Genomic DNA, 21,153 nt, shown 5'->3' with positions numbered 1-21,153 from the left:
CTACCTAGTTTTAACCCAATACCTTCATATTTCTTCTGGAACCTTGTACCATCAATGATCCCCAATCTTTCTCCATTTTCAACCTCTCCCTCTTCTCCACTAGCTCCTTCGACTCCACCTATAAACACACTCACGTTTCTCTCATTTTAGAGGCAAAACAAACTAACGAACGAACAAACAACTTCCCCTGGTTCACAGTCCCCTTATAGCTCTCTCTACAACTTTTTTTGGTCAAACATTTTGAAACATATTCTATACTCATTGTCTTGACTTGACTTTTCACTCACTCCTCAACTCACACAATCTGACTTCTACCTCCTCTGAATACATTTCCATATCCCACCTTAACAACTAGAAGTTGTTCCACTGGAACTACTCACAAAGGAAGCCAAAACCTCTGTATTGTCAATTCTAAAAGAAACTTTTTTCGTCCATATCCTTCTGAACCTTCCTGGGATACTTAGCAACATTATTCCTTCATTCTTTTTTGATATCCTATATTCCCTTTGTTTCCTTGGAACTATTATTCTCCTGGTTATTTTTATACCTCTGGCAATTTCTTAAGATTCCTTCTGACTGTCCTCCTTCTTGGCCTGAGAATTAAATACTGTGCATTCCCCTGAGTTCTGCTTTTAGCCTGCTGTCTGTTCCCTCCCTTCCTTCCTTCCTCTCCCCACTCCTCTCACTCTCAAATATACGTGTATGAAAGTGTATATGCATATTAGGTTGAACCACAGCAAACTGCCAATCATTAACCACCTCTGACGTACAAGAAGTGGCAATTTCCTATGGTGCAGCCTAATGTTTAAACAGTTCTTTAGCGTGGAAGAATAAGAGAAGAAACAAAGAATAACCCAATTAGAAGATTGAGAGAGAATTGCAAAAAAAAAAAAAAATTTCAAACTGAAGTCTCTGAAAATTTATTAGCTGGGAGAATTGGTGTGGATATCATGTGAATGACGATATTGGTCAGGATGTACAAGTTACAATTAACATAAATAGACCTCAAATCCAAGTTAATGTGATAGGTAATTAATCAAGTGCCATTCAATTATGACAAACACTAACCAGGACAACATGTTTCCTGTCAATGTGGCCAACAGTAACTGATTTAAGTTAAAAAAAAAAAAAAAAAGTTATAAAAGAAACATTACTTAATTGCCCCTCTTTTAGAATAGGAATAACCATTCTATAAGAAAGTGGCTCTCAAACTCATTCAGGTAGAACTTCTGGAAGCCATACTGGTCTCCTTGGAGACCACCCCAAAATAGTAACATATTATATATAAGGTTGGAACAATTTTATTAGCAGAAAACGACGATTACTATAAATATAAAATATGAATGTCAAGGGGAGTTTTGTTTGCTTTGGTCACTACTATATCCCCAGTGTCAAGAAGGGTATATAGTAGGTGCTCAAAAAATATTTGTGAAATGAATAAATGTATCTACAAAAATATAAACCACAACAATCAAACTAAGTATTTCTCAGTTCATTTGTTTTTATTAATATGCGTCTGCCACTTGTTCGTTCACTATGTCATTTGCTACAAGTGGAAACAGGTCAGGAAAACTGTATGCAACACAGCCTTAAAAAAGGAACATTCTATGCATTAACTTTGAGTTGAGTGATGCAGCACCTCAAAGCCCAGGTCCAAGAAAATCCTGTTATAAAACCATTGCTGTAATGTCAGTTTGGAATTGTGCACCACTAGCAATAGAATAATACATCCTATTGAATCTAAGCAAGGCAAGTTTTTGTTACCTTGAAATAAATGGTTGATGTAAAGAAGAGCTGTGCTAGATGGTCAAAAAGAAGTGGTTTCACCTCTAGGAATAATAAAAAAAAAGATTATTCAAAATCCTTTCAATCTTAGTACATTGAATTAAATGACTCCAAATTTTCATGATACATACCAGAGAAGCTACTAAAAGGAATCCAGCTCACAAGCTGAAGGAACTGTGACCGACAACAAAGGCCATCCCAGAGAGGAAGGCTCTTATACAGGAATGCTTCACAGGAATAAAACCCCTCCTGTAACACAAGTGAATAGTAAATCCTTATATGGAACTCTTCAGTCACAAAATTACGCTCTAAACAACCAGTTTATTTTGTGCTATAGTTGCTTCACTCTTAGACTAATTTTTTTGTCATGAATATAATAAAAGCCTTAGGTTAGGTGCCAGACTTCCTCAGAAAAAGGATGAGATGATTAGTATTTGCATACATTACCGTCTTTATCAATATAGTTCTCAAACACCATAAAACTTCATCAATTAGAAAGACGGTTAAAAGTTATAGAATATTTTTTTAAAAATAAAATTTACTATCTTGGGATACATGCAGTAATTTGAACAGTCAATAAAATGTATACAATATTATGTAGTAGGGCTAGAATTTCATTAGAGGCCATAGACCAAATCTCAACTCTGGGCAGCTCCATCTTTAGAGGCTCAAATGTCTAGGTTGCTTATATTTCCACCAGAGTGAGGATCTGGGACTTCCCTTTTTCCCTTTGTCACCTAAGCTTTTTACAGTGACATGCACTAGGACTCTATCCTCAGACCTTCTTTTCATGACATGAATTCTCTGTACAATCTCATCCGTATCATAGCTAAAGCCACTTTTAACATGAGGGTACCTAAATCTGTATCTCTAGCCCAAATCTCATTCCTGAGCTCTAGACTCATCATTTTACTGCGTACTGGATATGACCGCTTTGATGTCCCATTAGGACTCTCTTAAGTGAAACATCTTTCCTTCCAAGCCTGCTCCTCCTATATTTCTTTTCTCAGTGAATGCCATTCATCTTCCCAAGTAGAAAACGTAAACATCAACCTAAATTGCTATCCTCACTACCATCATCTGCACCCAGCTTCCAATTAAATGGTTTCACACCAAATCCCTAAAACTTGGGTTGGGTGTGATGGCTCACAACTGTAATCTCAGCACTTTGGGAAGCCAAGGCAGAAGAAACGCTTAAGCCCAGGAGTTTGAGACCAGCCTGGGCAACGTGGTAAATCCCCAATTTTATAAAAAAAAAAAAAAAAAATACAACAAACAAACAAAATATAGCCAGAAGTGGTGATGCACACCTGTAGTCCTAACTACTAACTAGACTGAGCGGGGAGGATCAATTGAGCCCAGGAGGTCAAGGCTGCAGTAAGCCACGATTGTGCCAGTACACTCCAGCCTGGGCAACAGAACAAGACCTTGTCTCAAAAAAAAACAAAAAACAAACAAACAAAAAAAAAACAAAGAATTATTCCACAAACATTTATCAATCAAGCTGAACATCTATACATGAAGAAAAGTTAGACATGGTTTCTGCCTGCTGGGAGCTCATGAGTGGAAAAAATGGATGCTAAAAGTGTCACGATAGAGGTAAGCACAGGGAGCCATGGGAGCACACAGAAGGAGGAGCTAACCCACACTGGGCAATAAGTGAAGGTTTCTTGATGGTGCTGATACCTAAGCTGCAGCTTAAAATACAACTCAGGGTTACCCAGACCAAATAGTCCATTGGCTGGAACATATTTGGTGTTCAAAAAATGTTTGTTGATTATAAGGATATAAGTAGTGACCCTATGAAATTTACATTACTGGCTAATTCAATTAACTGAATACATTTAATTACATCTTCAGTTTGTTCTCTTAAATTACAGGCTTTCCCCTTTTATTTGCATAATACAACATATTCTTTCTTTAAATCTAACAGTGCAAAGATAAAAGTCCAACTCAGCTTTATCTATAATGAGCTTCAAACTGAACAAATACTATTTACAAAAGATGTCAGGTATTAAAAAAAAAAGGTTTTTTGTTGTTGTTTTTGAGACAGGATCTCACTCTGTAATCCAGGCTGCAGTGCAGTGGCACAATTACGGCTCACTGCAGCCTTGACCTCTTGAGCTCAAGTGATCCTCCTACCTGATCCTCCTGAGTAGCTGAGACTACAAATGCATGCCACCATGCCTGGCTAATTTTTGTATTCTTTGTAGAGATGGGGTTTTGCTGTGTTGCCCAAGGTTGTCTTGAACTCTTGGGCTCAAGTGATCCACCTGCCTTGACCTCAAGGTGCTGAGATTACAGGTGTGAGCCACTGCAGCGGGCAAGAAAAAGTTTTCAACGGATATCTAAATAAATTTTAGTAAAGAGTGGTGGAGAGTGGAAGAAGCAAGTGAAATCTTACTTGTAAGAAGCACTCTGCCCTGATGATAGTATCCAGGAAGTTGGTAAATTCTTTTCCATGTTCATAATTATTCACCTTGTACCAAATACATTCTAGAGAAGAAACAGTAAATACAAGCATCTAGTTGTACCACAATAAAAAGTGCACAAAACATAATTATCACTAAAGTGACAAGTGACAAAGTAAAAAAGCCATAAGTCTCATACATCCTAGCTAACTCATGATGTAGACTGGAACAGATACATGGAGATGATAGTGAGATGTTCCTCAACAACTTGGTAATATAGGGAAAAGCTTATAGTGTAAATATAGGGAAAAGCTTATAGAAATGGAGAGAATTCACATATAATGAATATGATAAGCTTTATATCATATAGCAATCAATCCAAGAAAGTATAAACATCTGAATTAAAAGTTTTAGAATACCCTAAACTTCAATTAGAGTAGGCTAGGTATAATGTAAGAGTGACAGAAATTTAGTACGAGGAAATCTAATAAACTGTATATCATATTCTTCAGAGCAGAAGAAGGAGAATTGGACTGGAACCAACTAAAAGCAACTTTAACCACCAGAAGAGTCAGGAGTTGCTTATCCAGTATCCAGTAAAGAAACACTCAATTTGGTCAAAAGAAATACTATCTCTAGAGAAATATACCTGCCCCTCCCCACCGCCCCCCACCATTGGAGGATGAAATGCTCAGGCTTTACTATGGCCTGAATGAAAGACTTCTCACTGCCCTTTCCTTTAATTCTATAATTAAGAAATCTTCTAATGACAAATTTGACTCCCATATATGCTGACAGCAGAGAGGGGATATTCTGGTTGGCAGATATGAACATTTTGTTTACCAGAAATAATTAATTTTATAATAAGCTGACATTCTGGCTTATACATTTGTCTCTTTTGAGTTTCGTTACCATTAACGGGATGACTCTGGGGCCCTAACAGCAAGTTTCTGAATATACAAAGATGAAGAATCCTTGAATTGTGATAGTCATCAAAGTGGAGCCACCCAGTGAGTTTTGGGGGCCATCCAGCAGTGTTTCCTTAACAAAATCCCTCCACCTTCTTAATGCCTTAAAATTACAACAACAGAAACATTCATGCTCTAAATATAAGATTACCACAGACATACTTACAGCATATGAAGACTCCTGTTGTCTAGAATTTGGCACCCTTATAAAATAAACCCATTTGTTAACTGTCTTGGTCCATCCTCACTCAATTCTTACCTTCTTGTAATGTTTGACTCAACCAGTAATAAAACCTCAGCAAGACTGGCTCATCTCTGACACAGTTGATATAGTGAAGCAGCAGAGAGTTGTTTAGCACTGAGCCCATCTGAGAAGGCAGCTGCAATGACAGAACAACCGATCAACAGTTAGGTATCTGAAAAGTGGATAAGGGAATCGTCATATAGAAAATATATAACAAAAATAGGCTGGGCATGGTGGCTTATGTCTATAATCCCAAACATGGAGGCTGAGGCAGGAGGATCACTTGGGCCCAGGAGTTCGAGGTCAGACTGAGTTTTAAATAATTTTTGTTTGTTTGTTTTGAAATGGAGTCTCACTCTGTCACCTAGACTGGAGAGCAGTTGCGCCATCTTAGCTCACTGCAACCTCTGCCTCCCAGGTTCAAGCGATTCTCGTGCCTCAGCCTCCTGAGTAGCTGGAACCACAGGCATGCACCACCGAGCCAGGCTAATTTTTTTGTTGTTGTTGTTGAGATGGACTTTCGCTGTTGTTGCCCAGGCTGGAGTGCAATGGCGTGATCTCAGCTCACTGCAACTTCCGCCTCCCGGGTTCAAGTGATTCTCCTGCTCAGCCTCCCAAATGGCTGGGATTACATGCATGCGCCACCACGCCCAACTAAATTTGTATTTTTAGTAGAGGTGGGGTTTCTCCAGGTTGGTCAGACCGGTCTCGAACTCCTGACCTCAGGTGATCCGCCTGCCTCAGTCTCCCAAAGTGCTGGGATTACAGGTGTGAGCCACCGCACCCAGCCCAATTTTTGTATTTTTAATAGAGATGGGGTTTCACCATTTTGGCCAGGCTGGTCTCGAACTCCTGACCTCAAGTGATCTGCCCACCTCGGCCTCCCAAAGTGCTGGGATTACTGGCGTGAGCCACCGTGCCCAGCCTGATATAAATTGTTTTAAAAATTAGCCAGGCATGGTGATGCACATCTATAGTCCTAGCTACTTGGAAGGCTGAGATGAGAGGATCACATAAGCCCAGGAGTTCAAGGCAACAGTGAGCCAAGATCACGCCACTGCCTGGGTGACAGAGTAAGACCCTATCTCAAAAAAAAAAAAAAGAAAAGAAAAAAAAAGGGCCATGAAATTCAAATAGAAAATGCAAAGAAGCACATGGTCCAGTCACATACCTCTAAGCAATGGATGTTCTGTAAAAGTTGGGGGAAGCTTTTAAGTTGTTCTAGTGGAAATGATCCACTTCTATTCAGACAATCAGAAAGACTCATCTCTTTTTTCCACACTCTTTAGTGTAGCTACTGGAATTGAGCACTGGTATAACTGAGAGAGAATTCCACTTCTGAAGAAAGATAATAAAACAATCTATCAATGGACTAAACAGACTACAAACCATAAATATAAAAGCAGTTGTTAACGTGTTTCAATGAAAGGAATCTGAATATGGCTGACACAGAATCCTGGGTAACTGACATGTACTTAAATATCTATAATCTCCTCTAAGATCTGAATGGTTATTACTTGGATTTAATAAAAGAAAGCCATGTAAGTTGTTTCAGCTTTAGATACTTACTCTTTTTAGAGGACGAACATTAGCTGGACCTAACATCAACTTCAGAGGTTCTGGAGAAGGTCCCCGGTTTCTTTGCTTCACGGCAAGCAGAGCCATCTTCCACAGATTCTCTGAATTCTTAAAATATATCTATAAATTTGGATATAAAGTACAAGAGAGTAGGTACCCATAAATTGGAGCAACATAAAGTCTAAAATCCTCATTATTGAAAATATATTATGAAATCCTTTACACCCATACAAATGCACTTTTTTTTTTCTGATTAGTAATCTATTAAATACACCAAATGGGATCAACACGAAGTGCCAATCCCTAAAAAAGCTTTCCCCAAACAGTATTTTAGTTGAAATCGGTAAGTTAACTTTACCAAAAATACATATTTCAATCTCAATATGATTTCTCTCTCCTTAATCCCTTACCTTCTTCCTTACAGGCAAAGATACAGAAATCAGAGCAGGAGCAAAGAACTTATACAGCGACAACAAAGCCTGGAGATGAGGCTGCATTCCCTGAAATAAAATAAGTTTTCCATTTTCATTTCTGTGGCTATTAAGAAATGAGGAAACAAATACCAATAAGAAGGAAAAAAGTATATTCAGACCATAATTTCACTATGAGATATAGCTATAGGAAGATGCTATCAAAAATCAATGAATGAGTAACCAGACATTTAAGTCAACCACCATAAAACAACCGTCTCCAAACTGTGATCTTCTGTCTTACGACCTTTTCCAACTTTACTTCTTCCTTGTATTTTCTCTCTTCTCTTCCTATACCTTAGGCTGACCAGTCATGCTTACTAGCATAGCATAGCTTATTCTCACTGGTAGCATACTCAGGACTCAAAGTTTACTCATCTTTGATTTAGACCTCAAGGAGATAGGACCAAAAGAGAAGCTAATACCTGATTATTATAATTATTGGAAAATTATCTAGGAATTACAATTGGTATGCCATAATCAAGCAGCTTTGATATAACTGAAACAAGTTTTAACAAAAGCACTAATTTCACAATGAAAGAAGTGATTACTGCTAGATACCTGTTTTATAAATTTAGCTATCCAGAGAAAGCATATCACTAAAATGAATTCTAAGGAAGTAACCAATATTATGCTAAAATGTTATTGAATCGAGTACTGTACAAAGTAAGGCAGCAAATGAGGCTTAGAAATACAATATTTCCATTTTATAACAGCTTCTTGAAATTAAATGTATTAAAAAACCAAAATGACCCAGTTTATCTATGTTGAAAATATCTCCTAACCTCTGTACACCCATTAGTAATGAGTATCAGAGTGTTTGTTTTGAGCTAGAATGCTTTTTAGAGAATACTTAGTTGTGCTGAGGCCTTTAGAACTTATAGTCTAGTTAATTAAAACTATCTTTTTTGTTAAAAAGTTAGTACTAAAAGAGGGAAGGGGGAGATTTCCAGTTAAAAATGGCATATTGAACATATGATTAACTCTGGGTTCTCCCAAAGCCCCATTTAAAAGACAGTGAAAGAATGAAAAAGGTGGCTGGGCGCAGTAGCTCATGCCTGTAATCCCAGTACTTTGGAAGGCCGAAGTGGGTGTATCACTTAAGGTCAGAAGTTTGAGACCAGTCTGGCCAACATGGTGAAACCCCATCTCTACTAAAAATACAAAAATTAGGCCGGGTGTGATGGTGCACACCTGTAGTCCCAGCTAGTCGGGAAGCTGAGGCAGGAGAATGGCTTGAACCTGGGAGGCAGAGGTAGCAGTGAGCTGAGATCGCATCACTGCACTCCAGCCTAGTGACGGAGTGAGACTCCATCTCCAAATAAATAAATAAATAAATAATAAATAAATAAAATAAGAATGCAAAAGGATAAAGCAAACCACAAGTTCAAAGAGAACAAGAGAGGAGACAACAGCATATGAGAAATCTAAATAAGATTTTGGAACCTAGAATGAAGATGGTTAAATAGAAACCAAGTTAGCAGAATAGATAAAATGAAATCTAAGGTATAGACAGAAAAAGCCTCAAAAAAATCAGATTCTTGCTTGACAACTCCCAGAAAGGATCAAGAGTTGAGGGACCAGATATCTCTAAAAAGTGGGGATGCAAGAGGGACAGAAAACAGGAGTATTGTATGAAAGGCTATATAAGAAGCAGTTAGAATCCCAAATTCCTTCATTATACTGGCAAAACATTAGGGCTTTACTCTCTGAAAATGAAGCTGGACTTGGATACCAGGTACAGCCAAGGGAGGATACCAAGACCATTTCTCACTGCTTTCTAGTGCTCAGGTCTCAGAGTACCAGTAGCCAGGTTTACACCCTGTGATGATGTATTACCCCATTCTAACACTGCTATAAAGAACTGCCCAAGACTGGGTCATTTATAAAAGGAAAGAGATTTAACTGACTCACAGTTCCACATGGCTAGGGTGGCCTCAGGAAACTTAAAATCATGGCAGAAGGAGAAGCAAACACATCCTTCTTCACATGATGGCAGGAAGGAAAAGAATTAGAGCTGGGCAAAGGGGGAAGCCCCTCATAAAACCATCAGATCTTGTGAGAACTCACTATCACAAGAAGAGCATGGGGGAAACAGCCCCCATGATTCAATTACCTCCCATCGGGTCCCTCCCATGACATGTGGGGACTATGGGAATTATAATTCAAGATGAAATTTGGGTGGGGACACAGCCAAACCATATTGGATAGTTAATTTTAAGTGTTGATTTGGCTGGTCCACAGGCTGCCCAGATATTTGGAGAAACATTATTTTGGGTGTTTCTGTGAGGGTTTTTCGGATATGATTAACATTTAAATCAGTAGACTTTGAGTAAAGCAAATTGACTGCCCTCTGCAATGTGGATAGGTGTCATCCAATCAGTTGATGGCCTGAATAGAAGAGGTCCTAAAAGAAGAAGAAAATGTCCAACAGACTGCCTTCAGACTTTATCTGCAACAGCAGTTCTTCCTGGTTCTATAGTAGACTGCCACTTAACTCAAACTGGAACATCAGCTCTCCTGGGTCTCCAGCCTGCGGGCCCATCCTGTAGATTTTGGACTTACCAGCCATCATAATCAAATGAGCCAATTCCCTATAATATTATAAATACACACACACACACACACACACACACACACACACACACACACACACTTGATTCTCTATGTACAACTGTGCAACCTCATAAGACAGGAAACAGGAGAATTCTGCTTTGAGAATATTAACATAGTCATCTGGGAGGATCCTCAACAAAACATCAAGATCCTACAATGAACAAGTCCTGCTCATACACACAAGTTTCCAATCATCATGTTACTGTTTTACTTTTAATATGAACAATTAAGCTTTACCAAGCATTGGTGAGCAGTGGCTCACACCTGTAATCCCAGCACTTTGGGAGGCCAAGGCGGGAGAATTGCTTGAGCCCAAGAATTTGAGACTAGCATGGGTGACACAGAGAGACCCTGTCTCTACAAAAAATTTAAAAATCAGCCAGGTCTGGTGGTGTATGCCTGTAGTCCCAGGTACTCTAAAGGCTGAGGAGGGAGGATCACTTGAGCCCAGGAATTCACGGTGTCAGTGAGCCATGATCATGCCACTGCACTTCAGCCTGGGTGCAAAGTGAGACCCCCATCTCTAAAAAAAACTTAAATAAAATTTAAATGTAAAAAGTACCATGAAAGACCAAACAATCTGAAAACAGAAACTACAAGGAAACAGAGACAAAGCTTGAAACAGAAAAAAATCACAGCCCAAAGTGTATACACACAGGCTCATGCCTGGTAGAGAGAGAACCAACCCTTAGGACGAGACCTAATTCCCCTTTCTTGTTCTAAAGATTGCTCTGGACAGGGCCTAGCATATGTAGGAAAATGCCCCACTTCCTACCATTCATGCCTGCCACCAGAAAGACAATTTTTGTGGTTTTGTTTCCTTCATAGATGGGAGTTATGGGGCATGGATGGGGACAGACGGGATATATGCCTTGGCAGGTATCAGAAATTCACACATCCAATGTATTTCCTCACATATGTTGACTATGCCTGTTACTATCATGCATGTTAGGTTACATATGAACATGGCTATGCCTTCTTGGTTTGATATTGTTGGACTTAGCCAAATTCATCAAAATTCAGCTAACCAAAACAATGTTATGTATGCGTCTTTATAAATGGGTACTTATTGATAATGGAATAATTTAGTGATGTACTGTATAGAGTGGTAGTAATGAAACCATACATTTAGTGTCTCCGTTATAAAGTTTTAGACAATCATCTCATAAATCATTTTTTAACTTGAACATACACTGTGTTTCAGCTCATACAAATCAGCAAGACCTTTTTTTTTGGAGATAGAGTCTCGCCCCGTTGCCCAGGCTGGCATGATCTCAGCTCACTGCAACCTCCACCTCCCAGGTTCAAACAATTCTCCTGCCTCAGCCTCCCAAGTAGCTGGGATTACAGGTGCCCACCATCACACCCAGCTATTTTTTTGTATTTTTAGTAGAGTCGGGGTTTCACCATGTTGGCCAAGATGGTCTCAAACTCTTGACCTTGTGATCTGCCCACCTAGCCTCCCAAAGTGCTGGGATTACAGGTGTGAGCCACCGCACCCAGGTACTAAGATCTTTTATTATGGTAAGAATTGTCTTATTCCATTGAAACGTTTTGCTGTAACATGGGAAAAGGTACATCTTTTTCATAATCTCTATTAATGTAAAATAAAATTCAAAATGGACAAAAATATTACCAATGATATCTTCAGAGAACTAAGAAAAAATAATTGTACCCATGGAACTAAAACAGAAGGCTATAAAAAAAAAAATCATTGAACAGCACTAAGAGGAGACCTCACATTGGAGAAGCACAAATGTGTTCTGTGTTTGTGTCTTTCATTCAATAAATGCCTATAGGTAGGCCATGAAGGCTCCAGTTAGGCATGGCCACTATTACTTCCTATTGTTTCATATCCAAAGCTTCACAGACTTCTGTTACCTGGCAGGTAAAATGGAAATAACAATACAAGAGAGCTGTAAGGACTAGAGATAACAATCAGAGAATATACTGAAGTTTAAGCATCCAGAAGATAATGTCTTAAAATGCTTTCCTAGGCCAGACTCAGTGGCTCACACCTGTAATCCCAGCACTTTGGGAGGCCAAGGCAGGTGGATAACCTGAGATCAGGAGTTTGAGACCAGCCTAGCCAACATGATGAGACCACCGTCTCTACTAAAAATACACAAATTAGCCTGGCGTGGTGGTGTGCGCCTGTAGTCTCAGCTACTTAGGAGGCTGAGGCAGGAGAACTGCTTGAACCCAGGAGGCAGAGGTTGCAGTGAGCTGAGATCGCACCACTGCACTCCAGCCTGGGCAACAGAGCAAGACTCCATCTCAAAAAAAAAAAAGCTTTCCTAGATCACATCCATACAAAATATAAATTCATTTATGACCACTCCCTAATACTTACTGTTACAGCCATACCAACCCAGCTCCCTAAACAATGTTTGCTGTTTGACATCTCCATGTCTTTGCTCATGCTGTTCCCTCTGGGAGGAATGCCCTTCTCTCCCTTCTTTGCCTACTTAAATCCTATTCATCCCTTAAAAATTATCTCAAGCAGGGCAGGTGCAGTGGTTCATGCCTGTAATCCCTGCACTTTGGGAGGCTGAGGCAGGTGGATCACCTGAGGTCAAGAGTTCGAGACCAGCCTGGCCAACATGATGAAACCCTGTCTCTACTAAAAATACAAAAAATTAGCTGGACATGGTGGTGGGCACCTGTAATCCCAGCTACTCAGGAGGCTTAGGCAGGAGAATTGCTTGAACCCAGGAGGTGGAGGTTGCAGTGAGCTTACACCCCACTGCAATCCAGCCTGGGCAACAAGAGTGAAACTCCATCTATAAAATAAAAATAAAATAAAATAATTATCTCAAGCATCACCACTCCTCCTTGACCCCAAGTCTGATTCCGATTTTTCATTTTGTTGACTGAGTTCCCCAGAAAATAAGTTCCTTAAAGATAATGAGTTATAGGCCAGGTGCGGTGGCTTACGCCTGTAATCCCAGCACCTTGGGAGGCTGAGGCGGGTGGATCACTGAGGCCAGGAGTTCCAGACCAGCCTGGCCAACATGCGGAAACCCTGTCTCTACCAAAAAATACAAAAGTTAGCTGGGTGTGGTGACGCGTGCCTATAATCCCAGCTACTCGGGAGGGTGAGGCAGGAGAATCGCTTGAACCTGGGAGGTGGAGGTTGCAATGAGCCGAGATCGTGACACTGCACTCTAGTCTGGGCAACAGAGTGAGACCCTGTCTCAAAAAAAAAAAAAAAAAAAAGATCGAGTTATTTGATTTTGTATTCCCAATGCCTGGCTCAGTACCTGGTACATAGTACATTGGCAGGTCTTAGGTCTTTTCGGTACTCACCATTTTGGCCTGAAGATCAAGCAGTTTTCTCACACGAAATGGTTTGACTAGAAAACATAAAGGAAAGAGGTACCATGCATTTGGATTCAGAATAAAAAGAAATTGGTTATATTTAACCACCATGCAGTTCATACAGTTTCTTCTTATAACATATCAAGAAAATAAATACCCTGTTCAATTAAGCCATTGAGCAGATGCTCTTAAAGTACTAAAAAGCAATTTCCACAAAATGACTTCTGTCATATAACTAATGCTAATAGTTATTTTAACTTTATAAAGGCCAATACAAATGCTAATTCCACAAAGTGCAATACAACTGTAATGAAAATACTCACCATTCTCTTTTTTGGTAAGTAAATATAACAAATGGCAAACATAAGGGCACTGTTAAAACATAAAAAAAAAATTAAGAGAAATGATAATATGTCTTGAACAGAGGGGCAACACATTTTCCTCAAATGTCAATCTTACACTGATTAAGTAAAAAACCTTCAGGACTTCACTGAACAATAGTTTTACAAAGAGTCTCTTTTTCCTACTATATAGTGATAAAAAAACAATAGTTTTAATCAGCATCTCATTAGGTAATTTTTTAGTTATTTTTGGAATGTAAAGATATTGCAGACAATTTGAAAAACAGAATTACCTATCATCCTTCTACCTAACAAAAATTCATGCATTCCTTTCAATATTTGTATGAATTTATACAGATATTGAAAGGAATGCATGAATTGTTGTTATTCCTTTCAATATTTTTATGTATGTATGTATTGTTAGTTGGTGGAGACAAGGTCTCACTATGTTGCCCAGGCTGGTCTCTAACTCCTGGCCTCAAGTGATCCTCCTGACTCAGCCTCCTAAAAGTACTAGGATTACAGGCATGAGCCACTGTATCTGGCCCATACTTATTAAGACATAAACTTGAAACTTTTATCCTGATTTTCTATTTAAAACCATTTTCCCATGTTGTTTATTCTTCCAAATTATCATTTTCAATGATGCTTCATACTCCAGTCAGTATATATACAAGAATTTAGTTAACAGCTTAGTCTTCAGTTTGGCAAATAGCATGCACTCAATTTGCTAATTAAATTATTGAATGACTGATTCCCTTCTACCATTTCATTTTCAGTGTCCATCTGTTGAGGTCTTACTCTAGATTAGGGGTCAGGAAACTATGGTCTACCTGTTTTTGTATATAAAGTTTTATTGGGACACAGCCACATTCATTAATTTATTATTGTCCACAGTTGCTTGCACACCACATCAGCAGACTTGAATAGTTGCGACAGAGACAATATGGCCTTCATGCTCGGAATATGTATTACCTATCCCTTTAAGAAAAAGTTTGCCAACATCTTCTCTAAATAACAGGAAAGTGAAAAAATAAAGTATTTAATAGTACTAGAGAAAGCAACAAGAGCAAAGACTTTCTTTAAACAAAAATTTGTTATTTTTGTAGTCATGACTCTAAACTTTAAAGTCTAAACTACAGCATATTCCATATCGCCTCTTCTGTACTTAGAAATGGTTTGAGAAAGAATCTAAACATATTTTTATAAGCATGTATTTAGATATGGATTTTTTTTTTTTTTTTTGAGACGGAGTTTCACTCTTGTTGCCCAGGTTGGAGCACAATGGCATGATCTCGGCTCACTGCAACCTCCGCCTCCCGGGTTCAAGCGATTCTCCTACCTCAGCCTCCCGAGTAGCTGGGATTACAGGCATGCACCACCACGCCCGGCTAAGTTGGTATTTTTAGTAGAGACAGGGTTTCTCCATGTTGTTCAGGATGGTTTCGAACTCCCGACCTCAGGTGATCTGCCCGCCTTGGCCTCCCAAAGTGCTGGGATTACAGGTGTGAGCTACCACGCCTGGCTGGACTCTCTTTTTTTAAAAGAAAGAATACGGCCGGGCGCGGTGGCTCAAGCCTGTAATCCCAGCACTTTGGGAGGCCGAGACGGGCGGATCACGAGGTCAGGAGATCGAGACCATCCTGGCTAACACGGTGAAACCCCGTCTCTACTAAAAATACAAAAACTAGCCGGGCGAGGTGGCGGGCGCCTGTAGTCCCAGCTACTCAGGAGGCTGAGGCAGGAGAATGGCGTAAACCCGAGAGGCGGAGCTTGCAGTGAGCTGAGATCCGGCCACTGTACTCCAGTCCAGGCGACAGAGCGAGACTCCGCCTCAAAAAAAATAAAAATAAAAAAAAAAAAAAGAAAGAATACATGTTATGACCATGTCTGCCATATGCTACCCAGAGAATAGCAATTTTCTTTTTTTTTTTTTTTTTTTTTGAGGCGGAGTCTCGCTTTGTCGCCCGGACTGGAGTGCAGTGGCCGGATCTCAGCTCACTGCAAGCTCCGCCTCCCGGGTTTACGCCATTCTCCTGCCTCAGCCTCCCAAGTAGCTGGGACTACAGGCGCCTGCCACCTCGCCCGGCTAGTTTTTTTTGTATTTTTAGTAGAGACGGGGTTTCACCGTGTTAGCCAGGATGGTCTCGATCTCCTGACCTCGTGATCCGCCCGTCTCGGCCCCCCAAAGTGCTGGGATTACAGGCTTGAGCCACCGCGCCCGGCCAGCAATTTTCAGTATAAAAAATGTGTTACCTCATACGCTTAAGGATATGAACTATTAGCAACACTATCATGTTGAATATGAAATGAGTGTTACACAATCACTTGCCCTTGACTCCAGCATTATAGGAAATCTGACATTCTCTTTTAATCACATGTAGAAAGGAAAAACTCATATATATTAATTATTTTAAAATTGCCTTTCTGAGGCCGGGCGCGGTGGCTCAAGCCTGTAATCCCAGCACTTTGGGAGGCCGAGACGGGCGGATCATGAGGTCAGGAGATCGAGACCCTCCTGGCTAATACAGTGAAACCCCGTCTCTACTAAAAATACAAAAACTAGCGGGCGAGGTGGCGGGCGCCTGTAGTCCCAGCTACTCGGGAGGCTGAGGCAGGAGAATGGCGTAAACCCGGGAGGCGGAGCTTGCAGTGAGCTGAGATCCGGCCACTGCACTCCAGCCTGGGCGACAGAGCGAGACTCCGCCTCAAAAAAAAAAAAAAAAAAAAAAAAAAAAAAAAAAATTGCCTTTCTGTCAAATATTTAGGTTGGTGCAAAAGTAATTGCAGTTCTTGCTATTTCAATGGCAAGTACTTTAATAAGTACTTGGGTTATAAAAGGCTCAGTCCCTGCCTGGAAGAACTCAGTCTATTGAGCTATTAGAGGAAAGGAGAAAGCATATCTTCTTATTTCCTATTCTTTACAAAGTATGTTTAAACACAGAATTCATTTGTATTGCAATTTGGTCAGTTTATGAACAGAAACAATATGAGGTTAAGAGAAATGTCAGAGGTTAAGAGAGATGTCAAAGGTTAAGAGAGAGACAATGATGTACCACTTGTCATTCAACCACACCTGTGCACCACAAGACATGCAGCAGGGATAAGCATCCTGCATCCTTACTTTCTATCGACACTTCCAAGGTTACCACTCTTTCACCCTTGTATAGAAAAAGACCTCCTCTGAGACTTAGTTCACCCAACTTTACTACCTCTACCTTACCTATACCTTGTCAGCTCACTACTAACCTAGTACCTTCCCCAAAATTCCATGAGGATTTGGGCATCTCACTCAGTTTTCAGCTCTAACTCTAAACCCAGTATCATGCCAGATGACTTTAATGTCCCTATCAACAAATCACCGTGGTCTTAGAGTTTACTGACCTCAATTCCAATGACCTGATAACCATCTATAGATATATTGTGTATTAGATACGCCGAATGACCCTGACTGCTTTCCTGCCAACTTAGCAATGTTTTTGACATCATATCCAGCTGTTGAAGCATGTTTCAGAGCTGGCATGAAAGCAAGAATCTGCAGTTCCCAAAAACAAAGTGAAAGTAGAAACACTAAATATTGAACAAGCTTTCTCACCAATATTTCTTGCCAAACCTTAAAAACTTTGAACTTACGACTTTAATAGCTACAAAGGGAGGCAGGGGTAGGGTAGGCAGAGGATAAAGCTTAGGACCCACCCAATGTGTAGATTATGCAGAGGATCTATTATAATAAAAAACTGGAACCCCCAAGAGCTACACACTAAGTGTATGGTTGTGAAATTAAAACCCCACTGTGTTGAACAGGACAGCAAGTAAACTTTCTTGTCTTGACCGTGGAAATGGGTGAAAGGAAAATAAAACCTTTCCTAAGAATTTGTAACCACAAGCCAGCTCAAAAAATGTCTGCAGTTTGGCCAGGCATGGTGGCTCATGCCTGTAATCTCAACACTTTGGGAGACCAAGGCAGGCAGATTACCTGAGGTCAAGAGGTCGAGACCAGCCTGACCAACATGGATAAACCCCGTCTCTACTAAAAATACAAAATTAGCTGGGCTTGGGGGTGCATGCCTGTAATCCTAGCTACTCGGGAGGCTGAGGCAGGAGAATCGCTTAAACCTGGGAAGCAGAGGTTGCGGTGAGCCAAGATCACGCCATCGCACTCCAGCCTGGGCAACAAGAGCAAAACTCTGTCTCAAAAAAAAAAAAAAAATTATATATATATATATATATCTGCAGTTTGAATTTACACAAATGGGATGGCCTGGAAAACCTAAAGAGAATAACTTAAAGTGGCTCTAGCTTAGTTGTAACTCCCAGGTAAATCATGTATCTTGTATCCAGGACTTGTATCTAGAATACAGAAAGAACTCTTATAACCCTATAGGATAATGAACAACCCAATTTAAAAGTGGGCAAAGGATCCTAACAGACATTTCTCCAGGGAGGGTATACAAATGGCCAATAAGCACATGAAAAGATGCTCAATATCATTAGTTATCAGGGAAATGCAAATCAAAACCACAATGAAAGACTACTTTACACCTATTAGCATAGCTATAATCAAGTCAGATAAAATAGCCAGTATTGGTGAGGATGTGATGAAATTTGAACCCTGTTATAGATTGCTGGAGGGAATGAAAAATGGTACAGCCACTGTGGAAAAGAGTTTGGCGATTCCTCAAAAAGCTAAACATAGAATTGCCATATGATACAGTAATTTTTTTCCTGGGTATATACTCAAAGGAACTGAAAAAGCAGGAACCTGAACAGATATTTATATACCAATATTCAACACAGCATCATTCACAATAGCCAAAAGGTGGAAACAACTCAAATGTCCAACAACAGATGAATGGATAAACAAAATGAGATATAGTCATCCCTTGTTATCAGCAGGGGATTGGTTCCAGGACTTCCCCTCTCCGCCATCATATCAAACTCTACAGATTCTCAAGTTCATTATATAAAATTGTGTAGTACTTGCATATAACCTATGTACATCCTCCTGTATACTTTAATCAGGGGGTGCCCAGTCTTGTTTTCCGGGCCACATTGAAAGAAGAACTGTCTTGAGCCACACATAAAATACACTAACACTAATGATAGCTGATGAGCTTAAAAAAAAATCCCCCCAAAAATCTCATAATGTTTTAAGAAAGCTTACGAATTTGCGTTGGGCCTCATTCAGAGCAATCCTGGGTTGTGGGTTGGACAAGCGTGCTTTAAATCATCTCTGGATTAGTTATAATACTTAATATAATGTAAATGCTATGTAAATAGTTATTACACTATTACACTAAAAAATACTATTACACTAAAAAATATTATTTTTTATTTTTATTATTTTTTATTGTTATCTGTATCTTTTAATATTTTCAATCAATAATTGGATGAATCTATGGATGCAGAACCCTCAGACACAGAGGGCTGACTGCATATATATGAAGTAGAATATTATTCACCCATAAAAAGGAATGAAGTTCTGATACATGGTATAAATGGATGAACCTTGAAGACATTATGATAAGTGAAAGAAGTCAGACACAAAAGGATAAATACTGTATGATTCTACTTATATGAGGTGCCTAGAACAGGCAAATTCATAGAGACAGATAGTAGATTAGAGGCTACTAGGAGCAGGGGAAAGAGGGAATAGGGAATTACTGTGTAATGGTTAGAAAATTTCAGTTTAGGGTAATGAAAAAGTTTTGGAAATAGATAGTGGTGATGCTTGCACGACACTGTGAATGTAATACATGTCACTGATATATACACCAAAAAAGTTTTAAAATGGTGAGGGTCAGGCACAGTGCCTCACATCTATAATCCCAGCACTTTGGGAGGCCAAGGCAGGAGGATTGCTTAAGGCCAGAAGTTCAAGGCCAGCCTGGGCAACATAGTGAGACTCTGTCTCTAGAAAAACTTTAAAAATTAGTTGGGCATGGTAGTGCATGCCTGTGGTCCCAGCTACTTTGCATGATGAAGTGGATGACTCATTGTATGGTATGCGAAATAAATCTCAATAAAGCTATGTTTGTCTTTGGTGTTTTGTTTTTTTTTTTTTTTTGAGACAGAGTCTCGCTCGTCACCAGGCTGATCAATCGAGGTTGCAGAGAGCCATGACAGTGCCACTGCACTCCAGCCTGCACAAGAGTGAGACCCCATTCCAAATTAAAAAAAAAAAAAAAAGGCCGGGTGCGGTGGCTCAAGCCTGTAATCCCAGCACTTTGGGAGGCCGAGATGGGCGGATCACAAGGTCAGGAGATCGAGACCATCCTGGCTAACACGGTGAAACCCCGTCTCTACTAAAAAATACAAAAAAACTAGCCGGGCGAGGTGGCGGGCGCCTATAGTCCCAGCTACTTGGGAGGGTGAGGCAGGAGAATGGCGTAAACCCGGGAGGCGGAGCTTGCAGTGAGCTGAGATCGCGCCACTGCACTCCAGCCTGGGTGACAGAGCAAGACTCCGTCTCAAAAAAATAAATAAATAAAAATAAAATAAAATAAAATAGAAATAATGAAAAAAAATAAATGGCCAGGCTCAGTGGCTCAAGCCTATAATACTAACACCTTGGGAGGCCAAGGAGGGCAGATCACCTGAGGTCAGGGATTTGAGACCAGCCTGGCCGACATGGTGAAACCCCGTCTCTACTAAAAATACAAAAATTAGCCAGGCGTGGTGGCGCATGCCTATAATCCCAGCTACTCGGGAGGCTGAGGCAGGAGAATCACTTGAACCTGGGAGGCCGAGGTTGCAGTGAGCTGAGATCACACCATTGCACTCCAGCCTGGGCAACAAGAGTGAAACTCTGTCTCAAAAAATAAATTAAAAAAAAAAAATTTAAGTACTAATACACCAGGCACGGTGGCTCATGCCTGTAACCCCAGCACTTTGGGAGGCCAAGGCAGGCAAATCACCTGAGGTCGGGAGTTCAAGACCAGCCTGACCAACATGGAGAAACCTCATCTCTACTAAAAATACTAAAAATTAGCCAGGCGTGGTGGCACATGTCTGTAATCCCAGCTACTCAGGAGGCTGAGGCAGGAGAATAGCTTGAACCTGGGAGACGGAGGTTGCATTGAGCCAAGATGGCGCCACTGCACTCCAGCCTGGGCAACAAGAGTGAAACTCCATCTCTCCATTTCCCCTCCATCTCGGGAGGGGAAAAAAAAAAAGTACTAATACATGCTATAACACAGATGAAACTTGAAAACATTTTGCTAAGAGGCAAGTCATAAAAGACCACATTATTACATTAGTTCATTTATATAAAATGTCCAAAATAGGCAAACTTATAAAGACAGAAAATTAGATTAGGGGTTGCTTAGAGCTAGGGGGTTAATAGAGAGATGGGAGTGATAGCAAAGGGTATGGGGTTTCTTTTTTTTCTTTTTGAAATGATGAAAATGTTCTAAAATT

At 40.1% G+C, this 21,153-nt stretch overlaps 1 protein-coding gene across 1 annotated transcript in view; it reads right to left on the bottom strand.

The window, feature by feature from the left end:
• Positions 1–21,153, bottom strand: part of CENPI (centromere protein I) — a 67,736-nt gene that overhangs the window by 31,924 nt on the left and 14,659 nt on the right. Inside the window, 10 exon segments of the mRNA XM_033214315.1 lie at positions 1,765–1,829; positions 1,917–2,034; positions 4,190–4,281; positions 5,424–5,544; positions 6,580–6,683; positions 6,686–6,746; positions 6,978–7,106; positions 7,397–7,486; positions 13,382–13,428; positions 13,717–13,765. Coding sequence (XP_033070206.1) covers positions 1,765–1,829; positions 1,917–2,034; positions 4,190–4,281; positions 5,424–5,544; positions 6,580–6,683; positions 6,686–6,746; positions 6,978–7,106; positions 7,397–7,486; positions 13,382–13,428; positions 13,717–13,765 — 876 coding nt within the window.

Source organism: Trachypithecus francoisi, unplaced genomic scaffold, assembly GCF_009764315.1.
Source record: "Trachypithecus francoisi isolate TF-2019V2 unplaced genomic scaffold, Tfra_2.0 Contig00054, whole genome shotgun sequence".
Lineage (NCBI taxonomy): Eukaryota > Metazoa > Chordata > Mammalia > Primates > Cercopithecidae > Trachypithecus > Trachypithecus francoisi.
This window is presented reverse-complemented; position numbering and strand designations above follow the sequence as displayed.